The sequence below is a fragment of the Lactuca sativa genome, chromosome 9 (genome assembly GCF_002870075.4).
Source record: "Lactuca sativa cultivar Salinas chromosome 9, Lsat_Salinas_v11, whole genome shotgun sequence".
Classification (NCBI taxonomy): Eukaryota; Viridiplantae; Streptophyta; class Magnoliopsida; order Asterales; family Asteraceae; genus Lactuca; species Lactuca sativa.
In genome coordinates, this window is record NC_056631.2 from 205,376,102 (window position 1) to 205,394,201 (window position 18,100).

At 33.7% G+C, this 18,100-nt stretch overlaps 2 protein-coding genes across 5 annotated transcripts; one reads left to right on the forward strand and one right to left on the reverse strand.

Moving 5' to 3' along the window:
* The first annotated feature begins 527 nt into the window (after positions 1-527).
* LOC111920561 (QWRF motif-containing protein 2) lies at positions 528-4,029 on the forward strand. Its single transcript, XM_023916147.3, has 6 exons — positions 528-2,271; positions 2,359-2,478; positions 2,569-2,682; positions 2,748-2,837; positions 2,932-3,039; positions 3,651-4,029. The coding sequence occupies exons 1-6, from the start codon at positions 937-939 to the stop codon at positions 3,714-3,716; spliced, it is 1,833 nt and encodes a 610-aa protein (XP_023771915.1). The 5' UTR covers positions 528-936; the 3' UTR covers positions 3,717-4,029.
* A 230-nt stretch (positions 4,030-4,259) lies between these two features.
* Positions 4,260-9,451, reverse strand: LOC111920559 (BTB/POZ domain-containing protein NPY2). Of its 4 annotated transcripts, none has more exons than XM_023916145.3 (6): positions 9,340-9,451; positions 8,264-8,611; positions 7,984-8,119; positions 7,767-7,836; positions 5,418-6,572; positions 4,260-5,035 (listed from the first exon to the last, which is right to left on the reverse strand). In XM_023916145.3, exons 3-6 carry the CDS (start codon positions 8,043-8,045, stop codon positions 4,484-4,486), a joined length of 1,839 nt encoding a protein of 612 aa, XP_023771913.1. In that variant the 5' UTR covers positions 8,046-8,119; positions 8,264-8,611; positions 9,340-9,451; the 3' UTR covers positions 4,260-4,483. The 4 variants fall into 4 exon arrangements, with proteins under 4 accessions (XP_023771913.1, XP_023771912.1, XP_023771914.1 ...); XM_023916144.3 differs by lacking the exon at positions 9,340-9,451 and adding an exon at positions 9,156-9,265; XM_023916146.3 differs by lacking the exon at positions 9,340-9,451 and adding an exon at positions 8,852-9,007 and having other exon boundaries at positions 4,260-5,020.
* Positions 9,452-18,100: the final 8,649 nt, after the last annotated feature.

An 18,100-nucleotide genomic window follows, 5' to 3' on the forward strand; every position in this document is an offset into this window, starting at 1 on the left:
TTTTGGTTAAGCTCTCAAACATATATATGAAAAAATAACTTAGAAAGAAAAATTACTATAAATAACTTGACAAAATGTCTTATTATTGAGTCTTCGATTTTTAGATTTCTTGAGCTTTTCTTCATATTTTTTGATCTTCATAACTTTGTAGACTCTTAGTCTCTCAAACTTTTCTGTTTCGGACTTGTTATTTTATAACTTTTTTCACTTAAACTAATTTGGTTAGTTTAGTTAATAAACCAACATTAAATGTTGTAATTCGAATGGAAAAATAGATAAATTAAAACTTCACTTAAAAATGTTAAACTTGATGAACAAGTTAAAGTACAAACATTATGAATGTTTGATTTCTAAGAAACATTATAAAGTATAAACTATAAAGAATAAATTAAATAATCAAAATTTTATTTGTGTAAATACAAATTAAATATTATAATTTAAAGGGTAAACGGACAGAGTAGACTCCCATAGTTTTTGTTTTGTTGCAACATTTAAAAGATAATTTAATTTGTTTAAGCGTAAGGTTTCTCCAAGATTCACAGATACCAAAACACCCCCTTCCCCCACCCCACTCACCATAACAACTGTTCTTCTTTCTATCCCCACTTTTTTTTTTCCAAATCTCACCACCACTCCCTCTTCTCTCTCCCTCACTGTAACACAGCCAAAAAGCTTCTGCCTTCCCTCTGAATCTTCAATTCCATCACTGTACTATCAATACTACTGTGTGTCTGTTGTTGCAGAACCATCGCCATTGTTGGAAATTTCAAAGAACCATTCGCGGATTTCATGAGTTTATGGTAGTTGTTGATCTTTGTCTTTGCAGGGGTTTGGATTTCTTGAGGATAAATGGGAGTTTGGTGATCTTTTGTTTGGTGTAAATCGACAATGTGAGGTGAGTTTTGAAGATTTTCCATTTGGGTTTTTCATTTTGTGATGATGGTGGCTGCGATTTCTGAAACAACAAACCAATCAAGACCACCGTTGTTACCTTCCGAGAAAGATAATGGAATCATCGGCCCTAATAAACCAACAAGACCTAAATCGAGACAAGTTTCTTCAAGGTACTTATCCCCTTCCCCTTCTCCTTCCCCTTCAACTTCTTCGAATTCCTCATCGTTACCGACACCCACGCCTTCACGACGCTTCCCATCTCCTCTCGTTTCGAGAAATTCGACTACTCCGGCAGCAAAACGGTCTGTTTCCGCCGACCGGAGGCGATCCACTCGACCGGATCTTAACTTGAAATCCAACAATGCCGGCGGTGCCGGCGAGGTGTCGGCGGCCACTAAACTTTTAGTAACATCCACACGAAGTTTATCCGTTTCCTTTCAAGGCGAAGCGTTTTCATTACCGATTAGCAAAACTAAAGCAACCCCCACTTCCCCTAACTCAACTACTTTCCGAAAGGGTACCCCTGAAAGAAAAAGAACCGGTACCCCTTTAAGAGTCGGAGATCACGCCGAGAATACAAAACCCGGAGATCAACACCGGTGGCCGGCGAGAACTCGTCAATCAAATCAAACCGTTTTATCAAAAAGTTTGAGTTTAGATTGTGGGGTTGAAAAGAGTAACATAATCGGATCTGGGAATGTAATCAGAGCTTTACATCAATCCATGAACATGGATTCCAGAAGGGCATCAGTCGATGGTGTTCATGGTGGGAGATTATCACTGGATTTAGGTAATTCCATACTTTCAAACCCAATTCAACAAAACCCAAATGGGAATTCCTCCGATACCGATAGCGTCTCATCTGGTAGCACATCTGGAATCCAAGAAACAAACCGGAATGGAACCAGAGGGGTAGTTATGTCCGCTAAATTTTGGCAAGAAACAAGTAGTCGAATGAGAAGATTACAAGATTCAAGTAGTGGAACTAGTCCAGGATCAAAACTAGTGACCCCATCAAAATTAGCAAAGAAATTTTCAAACGATGGGCCATTATTATCACCAAGAACAATGGCTTCTTCACCAAATAGAATGAGACCTTCATCACCTAGTAAGTTGATGACATCATCAGTGTCATCATCGCCATGTAGGGGTATGATTAGTCCAAGAAGGAATTCGGTTTCTGGGATTGTTAGTAGTGGATTTGGTGAAACCCCTTCTGTTCTAAGTTTTGCAGTTGATGTTAGAAGAGGGAAAGTTGGTGAAAATCGAATTGTGGATGCACATTTGTTGAGGCTTTTTTATAATCGACAGTTACAATGGCGATTTGTTAATGCTAGGAATGAAGATACATTATTAAAACAAAGATGTGGATCAGAGGTATGATTAAATCTTTGTATTTAAATTTTTGTTTATGTTAAATGTTATGATTCAAAGCAAATATTTGAATCTTTGCTTTGTGTTCAGAAAAATCTATGGAATGCATGGATTACAATCTCTGATTTACGCGATTCAGTCACCAAAAAAAGACATAGATTGCAGTTACTGAAGCAAAAACTTAAGTTAGCCTCCATTCTCAAGGAACAAGTAAGTTTTTTATTTATTTTTATTTAATAAATAATATGGTTTATTTGATAAAACGAAAAACCTTAAAAGTCTTGTTATTTGTAAACATAGATAGCTTTTTTGGAAGATTGGGCTTCTTTAGATAAAGATCATTCGATAGCATTACTTGGAGCAATTGAAGCTTTAAAGGCCAGCACTCTTCGCCTCCCTGTTGGTGGAGCAATAGTACGTGATTTTACCATTTTACCCTTCTCAATTCAAAGTTTGACATTGGTGTTGATTTTTTTCAGGCTGATCTTCAGAGCATGAAAGATGTTATAAGTTCAGCACTTGAAGTGATGCAGACATTGTGTTTGTCGATATGCTCGCTTTGTGTGAAGGTGATTAAATCTATAAATAGGTTCAAAATATAAGGGCTTTTATGTCATTTTAAAAAATAAAAGATTTCTAAAAAAGGTATTTGAAAATTGTTAGGTGGAGGAAGCGAATTCAATGGTCACTGAGCTTGCAAATGTGTGTGCAAAAGAGCAAGCTTTGCTTAGGATTTGCAAAGGCTTATTGTCGATGTTAGCAGCCCTCAAGGTAAATTACATTTCTGGTCCTTATTTTGACGTTTTGTAGTTATTGTGGTTCATATCTTGTCTAATTTAACAGCCTAGAGATTAAAATTGAAAAAATCAGCATACCACATGGACCAAAGTTGTTCTTTTCGTTTATTTTGGTCCAAGGGCAAAATGGTCTTTTGTAAAAGTTTTAAGAGCTAAGCTGAGGAAACTTGAAAATAATGACCAAATTTGCAAGAGAATTTTTTGTAACAAAAAATAGCAAAAAACAGCTTATACTTAAGGACTAAAATTGTAATGTAGTTACTCTTCTTATTACATTATTGTATCTTCTCTTTTTTCTTTTTAAGAAAATATACTTCTATAACTCTATCAATTATAGCATTGTTCTATTTTTTTTTTATTATTAAGACAGTATACTTATAAATATACTTATTTTAGCATTGTACTTTTTATTGCATTATTGTATTTCCACTTTTTTTTCTTCTTAAAACAATCTCCTTTGATAACTCTCCCAATTATGCAATTATGGAAAATCAAACTTATAATCTTTTTCAAAGTACAATTATAAAATTTAACCCTCTTTTTCTTTTATAATAATACTAATAATTTTGTTAACGAATCCAACAGGTGAAAGATTGTAGTTTGAGAACGCATATGTTACAAACAAAGTGTGTGAAGAAATCACATTTGTAGAATTGATCTTTTAATTCAAGAAATTGCTAACATTACATCAAGTGAAGAATGGAGTTTCCGAAGGTAATAAAGTAAAGTAGATGACTTTTTGGCTTGTGGCTTTCGGGTTTTCTTTTTTTCTTTTTTTGTTTGGGGAATTTGATGTGTATTTTCTTGAGATTTGCAAGTGAAAGAAAATGTAGTTTGTTTCTAACTAATGTAGTTTTTTTTTACACTCTAATGTATATATATAGGGATATGTAATTTCACTTATTTAATTCTCTCATGTAATATGGTAAACTTTGAACATTGAGCATTAAGAGCCTTTAGTGCTTTTTGGGTTGTGCTTTGCTGCAATTTAATGGTACCATTTTTGAAGTTACCACCATTAATGAAACACAGACTACTTATCTAAGAGAATTTTGATTTCAGTCGAATTCATCAATTTCTAGGTTCTTATCCAATTCGTCTAAATTGATTACATAATTTGATAATACACCAAAAGACTATTACATGCTTTGTATCTTTCTTTTTGCTCACAAATGTAAAGATGTCCGCTAAGTGTTTGATGAAATGCTTAATCCTCCTAAGATAGAATATGGTCACGAGGGTTTTTAACCCCATTTGTCTAAATTGATTACATAATTTGATAATAAACCCCCCCAAAGCCCAAAAGACTACTACATTTTGATTTTCCTGTATTTAATACTACATACATGCTTGAAGTTCTTGTTGCTCAAAAGTATAAAAGATGCCCACCATGTGTTTGATAAAATGCCAAATCCATCTTAAGACACTAAATATCTCCCTTTTCTTGAAGGGGTTGACTTAGAATCATCAGGATTAGCAGAACCAAGACTCTCAGATGAATCAGACCCACTATTCTCCTTAATTCCACCTTTACTTGACCAAATCTTTGAGAGTAATTTCTTAGTTGAAAGCAGCCCTTTGACTCTAGGAACCGAAGCTTTATCCGATACAGTATTCTTATGGCCATGGTGGCTCATTCTTAAGGCTGCAAGTTCCTCCTTCAACGCCTTGAGTTCTTCAGCTGTTGCAACACCATCCCAATCATCTTCTTGATTTGTTGCAGGTCTTCCATGGGAGGAAACATTGAGAGCTTTTATTGATTTAGGAAGATCCGGAGTGCTGCTGCCTGATGAGGTGGCGGCTCGAGCTTGCTCGAAGAAAAGGACTTGAACTGTGACACGTAACGGAAGCCGCTCGTTTTGAACCGCGTGCATACATGCATCTACCGAAAGTTTCTTGCAATCCATTAATTTGCATATTCTCTTTCTTTCACTCTTAGTGATCCCTTGATGTGTCTGCATAACATGACACTATTAGTAACACTATTAGTACTCAGTAGCATCATGTGAGACGTAAATCTAAGTATACTTCTGGCATAACAATGCCTAAAAAGAGCTTAATCCACATTAGAATTAAAATTTCTAACGGATTAAGTTCCTTTTATAGCCAATGGGCCCTTATGTAAGGACCCACTGGCCAAGAGGAGCCCTAATTCATAGTGGAATTAAATCTCCAACACTAAGATGTAAATCAAGTATACAACTAGGTGGCTGAGGCCTATTCCACATTGGAATTAGAATTCCAACATTGAGGTGCTAAGACTTTTGTGCAAGTAAAATATATCCTAGAACAAATTGTACAAATTCTAATGCATAGATTACAAATTGAAAGAAGAGGGATCAATTTTTTTACCTTGAGATACATATCAATGGCGCGATACAACCCATCGTGAGAAGGTCTAGAGAAACCATTCACCATCTCTGCAAGATCAACAAACATCCCTAAAGGCAAATTCGGATCTTTTGATATTTCAGTCAAATAAGAGTCAACCAATTTAACCACCATCAACTTTGAAGCTTCCGATAAAATCCCTCCCATTTCTTGACCTTCATCTTCAAATTCACCATTATGATCTTGAACAATAAACTCTTTAACTATTTCTTGAACTATATTCACATCATAAATCATACTTTCAGATTCGCCTTCTTTCATTTTAATCAAAAGATCTTCAACACTCGCCTCCTCTAGTTGTTGACCAATCCGTTTGACCAATTCCCTTTTCGCCATTTCACCCGAATCAACCACAATCGCCATTTTCAACAATTTTACCAAAAAACCACACGAAACACTCCCTTTTTCGGATGGCAATAACCAAGAAATAATCTCAATAACAGACCGAGCTTTTATAACATCATTTTCATGTACAACACCATGATTAAAACCCGGTAATCTTCTTAAAGCAAACGCTTTTAACCCTTCACCAATCACTTCATTACATATCAAACCCTTATTTTTTATACTCACAAGAACCCGTTTATATAAACCGATTTCCAACTCAGCCAAATCCTCAACCCACCAATCTTTCGGAACCATTCGCGTTCTAACCCCGAATTCGTTCGCGTTTTCTTCCGGAAGCTTCTTACGGTTATAAGTATACGACCAGTCAACCTTTGACAGATCAACCGAAGCCTTGGAGGCTATGGAGTTGATGCAAAGGTTGACTAGTTTTGGTTCTTCTGACAATGATGTCATGTTTTTAGTGGTTTGAAGTACTATGATTGAATCTTTCCAACTTCTAAAGATACTTGTGTTGAGGAAAACACTTAGTTTGTATACGAGGTTTCCTTTTTCAATTGTTTCGTGCATTTCGAGGTAATCGGCTGCACAATATGTGGAGATAACATTGTACGCGTTTAAGGTAACCGTCATACCATAACAGAATTTGGCGCATATTTCAAATGCAGTGGGCCCCCCTGGAATTTCATTAATGTCGATTTCCCCCCCTTCACCTTCGGTTGTGCCTCTGATTAGTTTTTGTAAGCGACCACTTTTTGATAAAAGGGGGAACTGAAAATGAAAATGGAAATCAATGTTATGGAATGTACAAAAAAATGTGATTTTGTAATCTTTTTCTTGATAGCAATGGATTTTGATTCTGTTGCGAAAATATTCATGTAGTTGTAAATTTTTGAAAAATGTAAAATTACATAAAAGGACATAAAACTTAAAACTGAAGCATTGAAGCAAAAAGCTGAATCTCTTAAAACTTGCTTGAAATAACTTTTGGATTATGATATTTTTGTTTTAAAATAGAAGATTTAAGTTTCTAATCCCAAACAAAGTTCTTTTCTTTAATTTTAAATTTTTTTAAAGTTAAAAGTTAAAATCTTCTAAAAGCTCTTAAAAACCAAACACAAGTACCAATTTCTTGTACCAAAAAATTAATACGTTGATACAAGATTGTTATATGATATTAAATGTAAAACCATCACCAACTAATTACCCAATTTCCAGCACCAAAATTAGTGTGATTTTTTGTGCAAAACAATTGAAACCGTTATATACTATTTTTAGCATAAAAAATAATAATATTTTTTTTCTGACTAAAATAGATTAAAAAAAGCCCTTATGTTTATTGGATTTTTACAAATTTGAATTTTTTTATTATTATAAAATCTCACATCTTCTTAGTTGCGTTTTATCATTAGATTACAAGTATTATAATACGGGAAAATATCATGAATAGCCACCAATAACATTATATATGCTTTTTAAGTCACTAAAAAACAAATAATGTTATTGGTAGTCATCTTATGACCTTTTCCTATAATATATGGTTTATTAAGATAAGCTTTGTTTTTTTTTAATGTTAGAAAGCATTAAATTTTAATGAGTTTGATACATGAAAATAAAATTTAATATATATCATAAATTAATAGCATTTAACATTATTATATAACTTTATAAATAATAAATATTACATATAAAGTATAATTACATGTATAATAAAATCTGAATATATAAAACTCAAAAGTTATAACATGATATAACTATATAATATAACATCATGCTTAGGGTTTTCAGTTCCCAACAAAACGGCATCGTATTGAAGATGCCCAGAGGACTATAGCTAGTAGCTACAGATTCATGTTCTAAGCTAAAGATAGATTCATTAATTCTAGATAAAAGTTGATATTACTTTCGTACATTAAAATATGTTTTCATTTAATATTAATATCTTTGTAGATCAGCATAGCATACCTTATGTAGATAGAACTTTGAATCTCCTACGTTGATGATGACGTCAGTTTCCAACTCCGAAGTCACATACCTAACAAACCATAGGTATTCAATTCGTTACTCATAAGTCATAATCAATCACATAAACATAAAGAAAAGGGCCCATTTGTACTTTGTAGTTTGAATCAATTATCAAACAATTAATATGAAATACATCTGAAATGCAATGAAAATTTACCAGACATTATCGCCATCTTTCTGAAACAAATCAGGTTTTGATCCAAGTTTCATGAACTTCATCTTCAACACCTTCTATAATCCACTTGTGTTCATCTAGCTTGTGAGTAAGTTGTTTTGATGAATATATTTTGTGGCTTTTGTTCAAAGAGAAAGAAATGAGATCTCAGAAATGGGTATTTGAATATATACTTCTTGATATAAGAATCTTTGACACTGTGTCAAAAATAAAAGATCTAGAGAGAGAAAATGTAGAGAGAGAGAAAAGAAAATGGTGATACCTTTTAAATTGTTGTTAATAAGTTGATGATGAAGAAGAAGAAGAAAGAGAGAGAGATACAATGTGTCGTAGTTCAGCGGCAAACCCCACGGAGTCCGGGCAACCCGGTCAGCGTAGGAGACATGCCCAACAGTAACACACACTCTTCCACACTAAATTATTCTTTCTCTCTCTAGAAATATCAGTAGAGAGAGAAACAAGGACACCCAACAAGCACAAATCTGACTCAACCTCTTTATTTTCTTTGATTAATTAAAAATATGATGAAATAAAAATAAAATCTTGAAGGTTCGGTTTGAGATTAAAGAAATAAAGTAGTAAAATGTTTTCAAGTGAAGATGGGGAAAACCTGCAAAATGGAAAGAACAGATATCAAATAACGATCAAAACTGTAGACAAACAGCATCTTTTCCTCTGTTATTTTTTTTTTCTTGCAAAAAGATAACATAAAATAAGAGAAAAACATAATTAGTTAGCAAGAAAATCCATTTGAAATCTTGAAACTTCGTAAACAGAATCAAATTCCAAATCTTGCATGTAACCCACTTGAAATTGCGACTCGAGAAACAAAACCCATCATTTTTTTTACCTTTTTTTAGTTGCATGAATTTGTATTGAGTGTGTTTAGAGAGAGAGAGAGATGTGTATATATAATCGCACACAGAAACACATGTAAATAGGTGTGGATATCGGTGAAAAAGGGTAAAAATGACAAAACTGATACGAAAATGGACCCATCGAGAAATGAAACCAGATAACACAGGGAACAACAAAAGGATGCAAGAAAGACAACCCCCTAACGAAAAGACGAAAACACCCCTTGATAAAAGACAAGTTGTTTTCGAATATTAAGAACACAAATCCAATATTACACCGATAACCAATTTCTCTACCTGCTTTAGTGTTTGTCCAATTTCGTAAAGATCACCCCAAACACACAAGATCACAAGAACCATCTTTCAAGTAGGAAAAAAGATAGAATCTTTCCCTTTTAAATGGGTGTTTACATCAATTAAAGATTAATTTTTTTTTATATATATATAAAGCTTAAAAAGAAATGGAAATGAAAGCTTTTACCTTTGAGTTGTTCATTGAATGAAGTTTTGGTGGTATTTTTGCAGAGTTCGAGAAGAGGGAAATGTAGTTATTTAGATGAAGATTGCACGCCAGTGCTGACAATCAGCTTTTTTGCTCATTCTTTAAGGTTAAACATCATAACTTGTAAAATGAAAGTAACAGTACCATATCGTATGGTTGGAATTGTATTTTAATTCGGATTATAAATGTGAAGAAGCAAAACCTTGGGGTAAAACCTTAATTTAATTGCTTGAACTTTGAAGTTGATATAGGGTCCTCAATATCATAACCTAATTTCATTTTCATGTTAATTACTTTTCTTTAACATTATTTATCGGTGAATTTGTTTTCTATGTTCAAAAAATATCATTATAACCGATTATTAGGCTAGCATGAAAGATACTACACTTGTGCACAACCACCTTAGCATTTTGTCTCACATCACTTCCACATAAGTTTTGCCATACACCATCTTCATTGTCATTTAGGTGGGGTGGGTTGACCTACTATCTTCTACTTGGAGAAAACTACGTAACTAATATTATTTGATTGATTCGTGAATTAAGTTACTAATATAAGTGAATGACAAGCCACGTGAACACCTCATTAATGATTGTTCTACGTAGGATGACATGAGCAAAACCTGAATAAACCAATCATAAGGACAAATGTGTACAAAAAATATTAAAGATTAAATGTATACAAACTGAAAATTATATTACTCTATAGAATTATATTACTCTACGTAGGATGTTGTAAGCAAAAACCTACAGAAACCGTGATGGGTTTTGGTCATAAGAACATCCTATGTGCTCATACAAACCCTAATGCTTGGATCTAGGTTTCTCTATTGTACATGCAAGTTATCCAAGACTATAAACCCTAGATCTAGCATATGATAATCAATATAACATATAATTAGGGTTTATATCATACCTTGATTGTTATGTAGCAATAACAATCCCAAATCCTTCTTGTATTGACTTTAGAAAGCTTAGAGTCACAAATGTCACTCCTCTAATGGTTCACAAACACCAAGAGCAAGAGGATGAAGAGGAGAGAGGAAGGAGGCTGCCCAAAACGTGTACTAACCCTAGAAGAGAAGTTCCCCATGTTTTTGAGCCTTAAGGGTTCTATATATAGTGAGGCTATTAGGGTTATCTAACAAGGAAACCCTAATTTGGATGCTTAAGCCCTAAGCAACCCATGTACCCCTTTCCTTAAGGCCTTGGACGATTTCTTATGGGTTTTCCCATAGAATTCGTCCACTCCTTAATATAAGGCAATCCATAGCCCAAATTGCAATTATCTTTTAATTACAATTCCAGTCCCTTAAGTTTAATTAATCTCTTTTAGTCACAAAACTAATTACCAATTAATTATTGACTAATATTAATTAAACAATATGATTTCTCCTTTAATATATTATTCTCATAATATATTAATAAATCATATTTAATCCTTTCTCTCCATAATTCATCCTATCAAGTTGCTTTGGTGAAGGCAACCCAAAAGAACCATGCACCATCGGGTCAAGTACATACCAAAATAGTTATGAACTTAGACACTAATCCAACAGTCTCCCACTTGGATAAGTCTAATAACTATTATGCGTATAACTTCAGATCCTGATCTGCAATCGTAGCTTTCCAAAGCCGCTGTCAACTCTGATCCTATCAGATACGCGTGTCCTTTAGATAAGGGATCATATATTCATCCATTCTAGATATCGTATAAGACATGATTTCTAATCATTCTCTTTGTACTATTTCTCGACTTCCGATTTATGACGACTGACTAATTGAACAAATCAAATTAGCCCTAGCCCGGCCGAGCATTTACGTTTGTCATCATTAAATCATCGAGGGGCCCAAAGATATCGCTTTTATCCTACTTCGGATAAAAGGAACGGATAAACTTTGATACAATGCTTGCTTGCACTCACTCACCAAATTACACACAACAATATGTTTTATAACACCAAGTTACTAGTGCGTTTACATATTATCAATGTGCAACCTATTTGCAAGATACAACTCACACATCTCGGTTTCAAGAATATAAGATGTTATCGTCTCACCAATCACTCGTGATACAATCAATGGAGTGATCCAAGTGAGCGTGGGTTTAATCCAATGCTCAAATCATATTCATAAGCACTCGTGAACGTCGCAACAAACATTTACTTATGTCTAATACCTTTTAGACAATCCACACACCAATTCACGACAGTCTTCATTCATACCTACTTCCAACATATGAACGACTGTGGCCCGTTCGAATAATTTGACTGTTCTAAACCAATTAAATTATTCAGGAAGTCAAAACATGCAAAGTGAAACACAAGAATAATACTAATCCCATATGGCCTCAAACCTTTGAGCATAAATAAAACACCTTTTATTTATCACCATATCGATTACTCATTATTTGTTGTTTCGGGTAATCAACTTCTTACTTGAATTATTACACTTGTCCCATGCTCCGAGCATGCACACAATGTTTACCTATGGTTTTTACTTTGTGAAATAGATCAAATGAACACATTTCCAATCATACTCATTTCCCAACTCCAAATCCTTTTTCATAAATGAAAAGAATATCAAATTCTTGCCACTTATGGAATATGCTAGATTCTAACTTTTTATGCAATGATCCTTTCGTAATGTCATAGCACAAAAGTCACAAAGACTATTGCCAATGAAATTACAAAGTCCTCTATCGGAAATTGTTACAATACAATTCCTTAGATATGATGTCTCTCACTCAAAGTACATTCCTTTGAACATCCTTTTGCATAAAAGTTTCTAATCTAGACATAGATTTTCAATATTCAATTCCCAATATGGACACGTTTCCATATTTTCCATATGACAACTCATTTTTAATAGAATCTTATCTATTCATAATAATGTCGATATGGTCCATTCAATACTATACTCACAAGCGACCAATCCTCGGCGAACTTTAGATTGTCCTTTGATAGTTGTTTAATTATCTTAGTCAAAACCGATTCTTGTTCTTTTTCCCTCTAAATGCGCTAGACATTTGGAAATTTTTAGAATGGTCTAATATTACAGCATTTGCAATTAATCCTATACCCGAAGCATATGGGACACGATGCATAATGTCTTACATAAATATTTGATACTTTATCAATCTTTTGCCACAATATTTTAATGTGCTATGTTCTCAAAATTCGAATTGTGAAGAGGAATGCCGTAATCATAATCGAAATTTGAGAACACACTATGTTTCCTTGACTAAATTATTAACATTCCACAACATAAGCCTTTAGATTTGAAATGAAGCATAATATTCTCTCCCTTAATTATAGCAAAACAACTTTACAACTCTTGCGACTTTGCAAAGTATAACTCTTGTTTTCTATAATTAATATTGCTAACTAGCAATACTTGCCATAATCATACAATCATAACATTTATGCTCCCACTATCATGATGATTATTATAAACATAACGCTTATGCTCCCACTAGCTTTGACATGCATTCAGAAACCAGCTTAACTTCTAGAAAATCAATACTTATTGAATTTCTTAAGTTCATGTTTCTAATACTTAATGCTTTGATAATCCTTTATCTAAGCTCATACACCTTTCCTTTAGATAGCTCATATGTGTGTCTAAACAATTCAGACTAATTGCCAAGCCTCATAATTCGAATCATGGAAAGGGATACCGTAAACATAATCGAATTTGAGGATACAATTTTCACAATCACTATCTTCTTAAAATCTATCTTAGTGAAAGCATTTCCTCACAGTCATTTTCATGAAGGAGGGAATCTTATGACACTTAGATTTTAATGGTGTATACGTTCCTATCCATGTGAATTTGTTAAAACCAAAGTTAACGACAAATTCAAACTCATATGGACCGAACTTTCTTAATCTTGATTTCTTGCCTTATGGTAGCACAACTGCCCACCATGTCTTCCAAGTAGTCAAGCAGCTCACCCTTTCCTATCAATGTACTTTTCATTGATCAAGGTCCTTGCCTTTTATGCATTCAAATGAGAACTCATGGAACTCACATGCATAATTAACTCAACTGGAGTGGCTCAGAAACAAAATAGAGTCAACACGATAGGTTGCAAACCTAAACTCGTGTGCTAGTGTTGATGATAAGGTTTATTTTGATTTGTTTTTTGAAACTTTTCAAGACCATTAAGACTCCCACTGACTCCTTGACATATAAGATTCTCTTGTCAATAAACATTTCTTGACAAACAAATATTTAAGAGTTAGTTTAGTTTTTATCAAAACACTTCATAAATTGGTCCTAGTTGGTCTTTGTCTTATCCAAGACATCACAACTTTCCACATTTGATGAATGTTATAAACCTTCTTAATACTTTTTCACTCAATGTCACAATCTTAACTCTAAGACTTGTTTTGGAACGAAGTATGATTGACTTCTTGATTTAACCATTTCTTCAATTCTTGATTCCTCTTCTTAGCATACAATTGCACTAAGACTCACTTAGAGGATCAATTGAGATATGGTTCTTAATCATTAAGACCTATCATAAAACATAAAGGGTGCTCTCCTTCTTCTTAGAATGGAGAAACTTTTATCTTTCTGCCTACTTGATTCTTCTTATTCGTTTTGCTATTGATTTAAACTTTTTCAATCAATTCAGGACTACACTTAATCTTATAAGTATAATCATATTTACTAAACCTTTAGTAAATTGTGACGAATATCTTTGTTACTCTTATGGTGGACTTGATCAACACACAACTTGTGTACTTGATCTCCTAGTCCTTCACTTGACTCTTTGTCAATGAATTAGTCTAATTTCCAAATATGAAATTTCTCATTCATCGTGCAACCAAGTTGCATGATTCCAAATTTCTGTCCAATTGAAACTTGGGCGATGAGAAACTTTCCCTATTTGGTAAATTCTCGACATTTTCATAAATAAGAATCATATCCATCGCTGTAGAAATATGCAAACATCAATTTTCATAACGATTTCATTGCAAGGAAATAAACAAATAAATAAATAAGTCAAACCAAAATTTATTTTATTTATAAAAGCAGCGGAAAACATTTGTCCTTACAATACAAAATCCATTGAAAACTATGTAGTCAAATATTCCTAACAATTCTATCATAACTATCTAAGCTCAAAATCTAATCTTCAAGTCCATGCGATCGAGATCCATTTCTTTGTGATTAGACTCGTCTTGCTCTTTCCTCAAGCTTCCTTTCTTTTCACCGATCCTGCAAAACATGCAAATGCAATCTTATCACATCATGTATTAAGAATCAACGAATAGGAACTTAATGGAGTTAGATAGTGGATTTTACCTGAAGCACAACCATACTCTTTGACTCTCCCATCTTCTGGAATCTTCAGGCTCTTAGGGCAGACTTCTATCCAACGCCCTTTCTCTTGGCAGCAAACGCAGGTCGGTTCTCCTAGAACGTCCTCGGAAGCATGGTTGGTTGACTTTCCCAACAAATACACTCCATTGCTTTGCCAAATCATTTCTGATTCAGCAGCAATGAGCATGTAAGTTAGGTCAATGAGGTTATCGTCATGATCCATCATATAATACTTTCTTTTGAACTCATTATATGATTCAGGAAGTGACTGCAGAACCCAGTTCACAGCCAACTTATCGGGGAATGACACACCCAACATAATCAACTTATCGATGTATGATTTCATTCCTAGAACGTGGGCACACACAGATTTACCATCTTCATGTTTCATTTCCAATAGGGCTTTAGTGACATTGAACCTTTCAATTCTTCAATCTTGTGGGTTAGGGAGAACAATTGGAGGAGGAGGAGGAAGTGAAGCATGATTTCTTGTTCCTCGATCGAATCGTGGAATATCATCTTCATGTGGAATGCTTGTTCCACGGGATTTGGGAAGACCATAGTTGTCGAACTTTGACATCTACAAAATGGGAGAAACAAATTCAAGTTAGTTGATTGGTTGAGTCCTTAGTAAATCACCCAAATGAGATACTAAGGCTAGGACCCAACACAATATTCTACAACTCGGGAGAGGGATGACGTAACCCAAATTGAAGAACATTTGAAGGTAAGTGAATGACGATTCACTAATTTCCACCATGAAAAACGAAAAAGAAATTTAAGTTTTAAATCTATGAAAACTCCTAGATCCTATGAGATTCATTGAACATTTCAATGGCATGTTTAAATCTCGATATGCCCCTCTTGTTTGTGACTGGGATGCCGAGGATCACAAAGCGGGTGTGAATAACCATGCAAACTACATGGTGCCCCCACATGTTACAGTCACCTATTCGATGTGCCGGTAAACCACACACGCTCCACCGAACTATGACAAACATTGAGTCACCCTTTGCTACCTTTGCTTAGAACCATTTAGTGTGCCGGTAAACCACACACGCTCCGCTAACGTCTTCGCAAGGGCACAAAGTGTAATTTCATGGAATTGCATCAATTCAGTTTTGCCTAAGTAACTAAGATTGGGAATTTGAAAACATTTATTTACTTTTGTACTTCAATATACTTATAATGGAAGGTTTCGTCCTATCCTACCCGTTCGACTAATGACCCTCCACTAGTCAAGAGTGCGGTGGGTAAGAGTGGATACCCATTCAATCGCTATTTTATAGGCAATTTCCTTAAACACCCCTTATAGACCAGCTTCGTGAATGAGGCCAACTAACGGTAAGACTGACTTTTACTCATACATATATATAATGTTAGACTTTTAATGTTATATATAGTATAGGGTGTATTTTACACTTTTAAAATACTAGGTGGTCAAATTTAATAATTATACATTTAATTCAATTAAATTGTAAGCCAAAACTTTTATGGATTTATTAAACCTCTTTTAATTATACATAATTAATTAATAAAACCATAAGGGTGTGATTTGAACTTTTCAAAACAATACTAGGGTTTTAGAATTTAACATTCCTAATTAAACCTTTAATCAACTTTTAAATTCCAAAACTTGAGGACAAGTTTTGAAACATTTCAAAACATTAGGGTTTAGAATTTAAATATACATCAAAATTAAACTTTTAATCAAAATTTAAATTCCAAAACTTGAGGGCAAGTTTTGAAACCTTTTCAAAACATTAGGGTTTCAACTATTTAAATTTCAAAACTAAAATTTTGAGTTCAAATTTAGACTATAAAACCTAAGGGGGAAATATGAAATTTTTCATAACACAAGGATCAAATAACAAATAATCTTAATTAACATTTAATCACATAATTATCCATATTTGATTTATTTAATGATTTCTTGCAGAACAATTTACCAATTTAATCAAAATAATTAATCAATTATCACATAAGGAAACAAATATTTTATTAATTGATAAATATCGTCAATTAGATCAAGAATATAGTCATATATATCGTAAAATCGGATTTATATTGATCTAATATGAGAAAGGCAAATATCTCAAAGATAAACAACAAGAAATCCCGAAAATAGCTCCATCTGACGCTCGAACTCACCGAGTACCCCCATGGACTCGCCGCGTAGGGGCAACTCGCCGAGTCCACAGTGGGACTCGCCGAGTCCATCATGCAGAACCACAAAAATCGAATTTTTTCAACATATAAGACATCAATACAATAGAAACCAATCTAGTCTCTGATACCACTGATGGGTTTTGGTCATAAGAACATCCTATGTGCTCATACAAACCCTAATGCTTGGATCTAGGTTTCTCTATTGTACATGCAAGTTATCCAAGACTATAAACCCTAGATCTAGCATATGATAATCAATATAACATATAATTAGGGTTTATATCATACCTTGATTGTTATGTAGCAATAACAATCCCAAATCCTTCTTGTATTGACTTTAGAAAGCTTAGAGTCACAAATGTCACTCCTCTAATGGTTCACAAACACCAAGAGCAAGAGGATGAAGATGAGAGAGGAAGGAGGCTGCCCAAAACGTTTACTAACCCTAGAAGAGAAGTTCCCCATGTTGTTGAGCCTTAAGGGTTCTATATATAGTGAGGCTATTAGGGTTATCTAACAAGGAAACCCTAATTTGGATGCTTAAGCCCTAAGCAACCCATGGACCCCTTTCCTTAAGGCCTTGGACGATTTCTTATGGGTTTTCCCATATAATTCATCCACTCCTTAATATAAGGCAATCCATAGCCCAAATTGCAATTATCTTATAATTACAATTCCAGTCCCTTAAGTTTAATTAATCTCTTTTAGTCACAAAACTAACTACCAATTAATTATTGACTAATATTAATTAAACAATATGATTTCTCCTTTAATATATTATTCTCATAATATATTAATAAATCATATTTAATCATTTCTCTCCATAATTCATCCTATCAAGTTGCTTTGGTGAAGGCAACCCAAAAGGACCATGCACCATCGGGTCAAGTACATACCAAAATTGTTATGGACTTAGACACTAATCCAACAAACCGGTCATAAGGACAAAATGTGTACAAAAATATTAAGGAGTAAATGTATACAAAAAATATTTGACCGATTCGTGAATTAAGTTACTGATATAAGTGAATGACGAACTACGTATGAAGACACCTCGTTAATGATTGTCATACGTAGGATGTCATGAGCAAAACCTGAATAAACCGATCATAATGACAAAATGTGTACAAAAATATTAAAGACTAAATATATACAAACTGGAAATTATATTACTCTATTAAGTCATTTTTCCGATTTAAACTGTAATACCGGTTATAAAGACTAAATATAGATAAAAT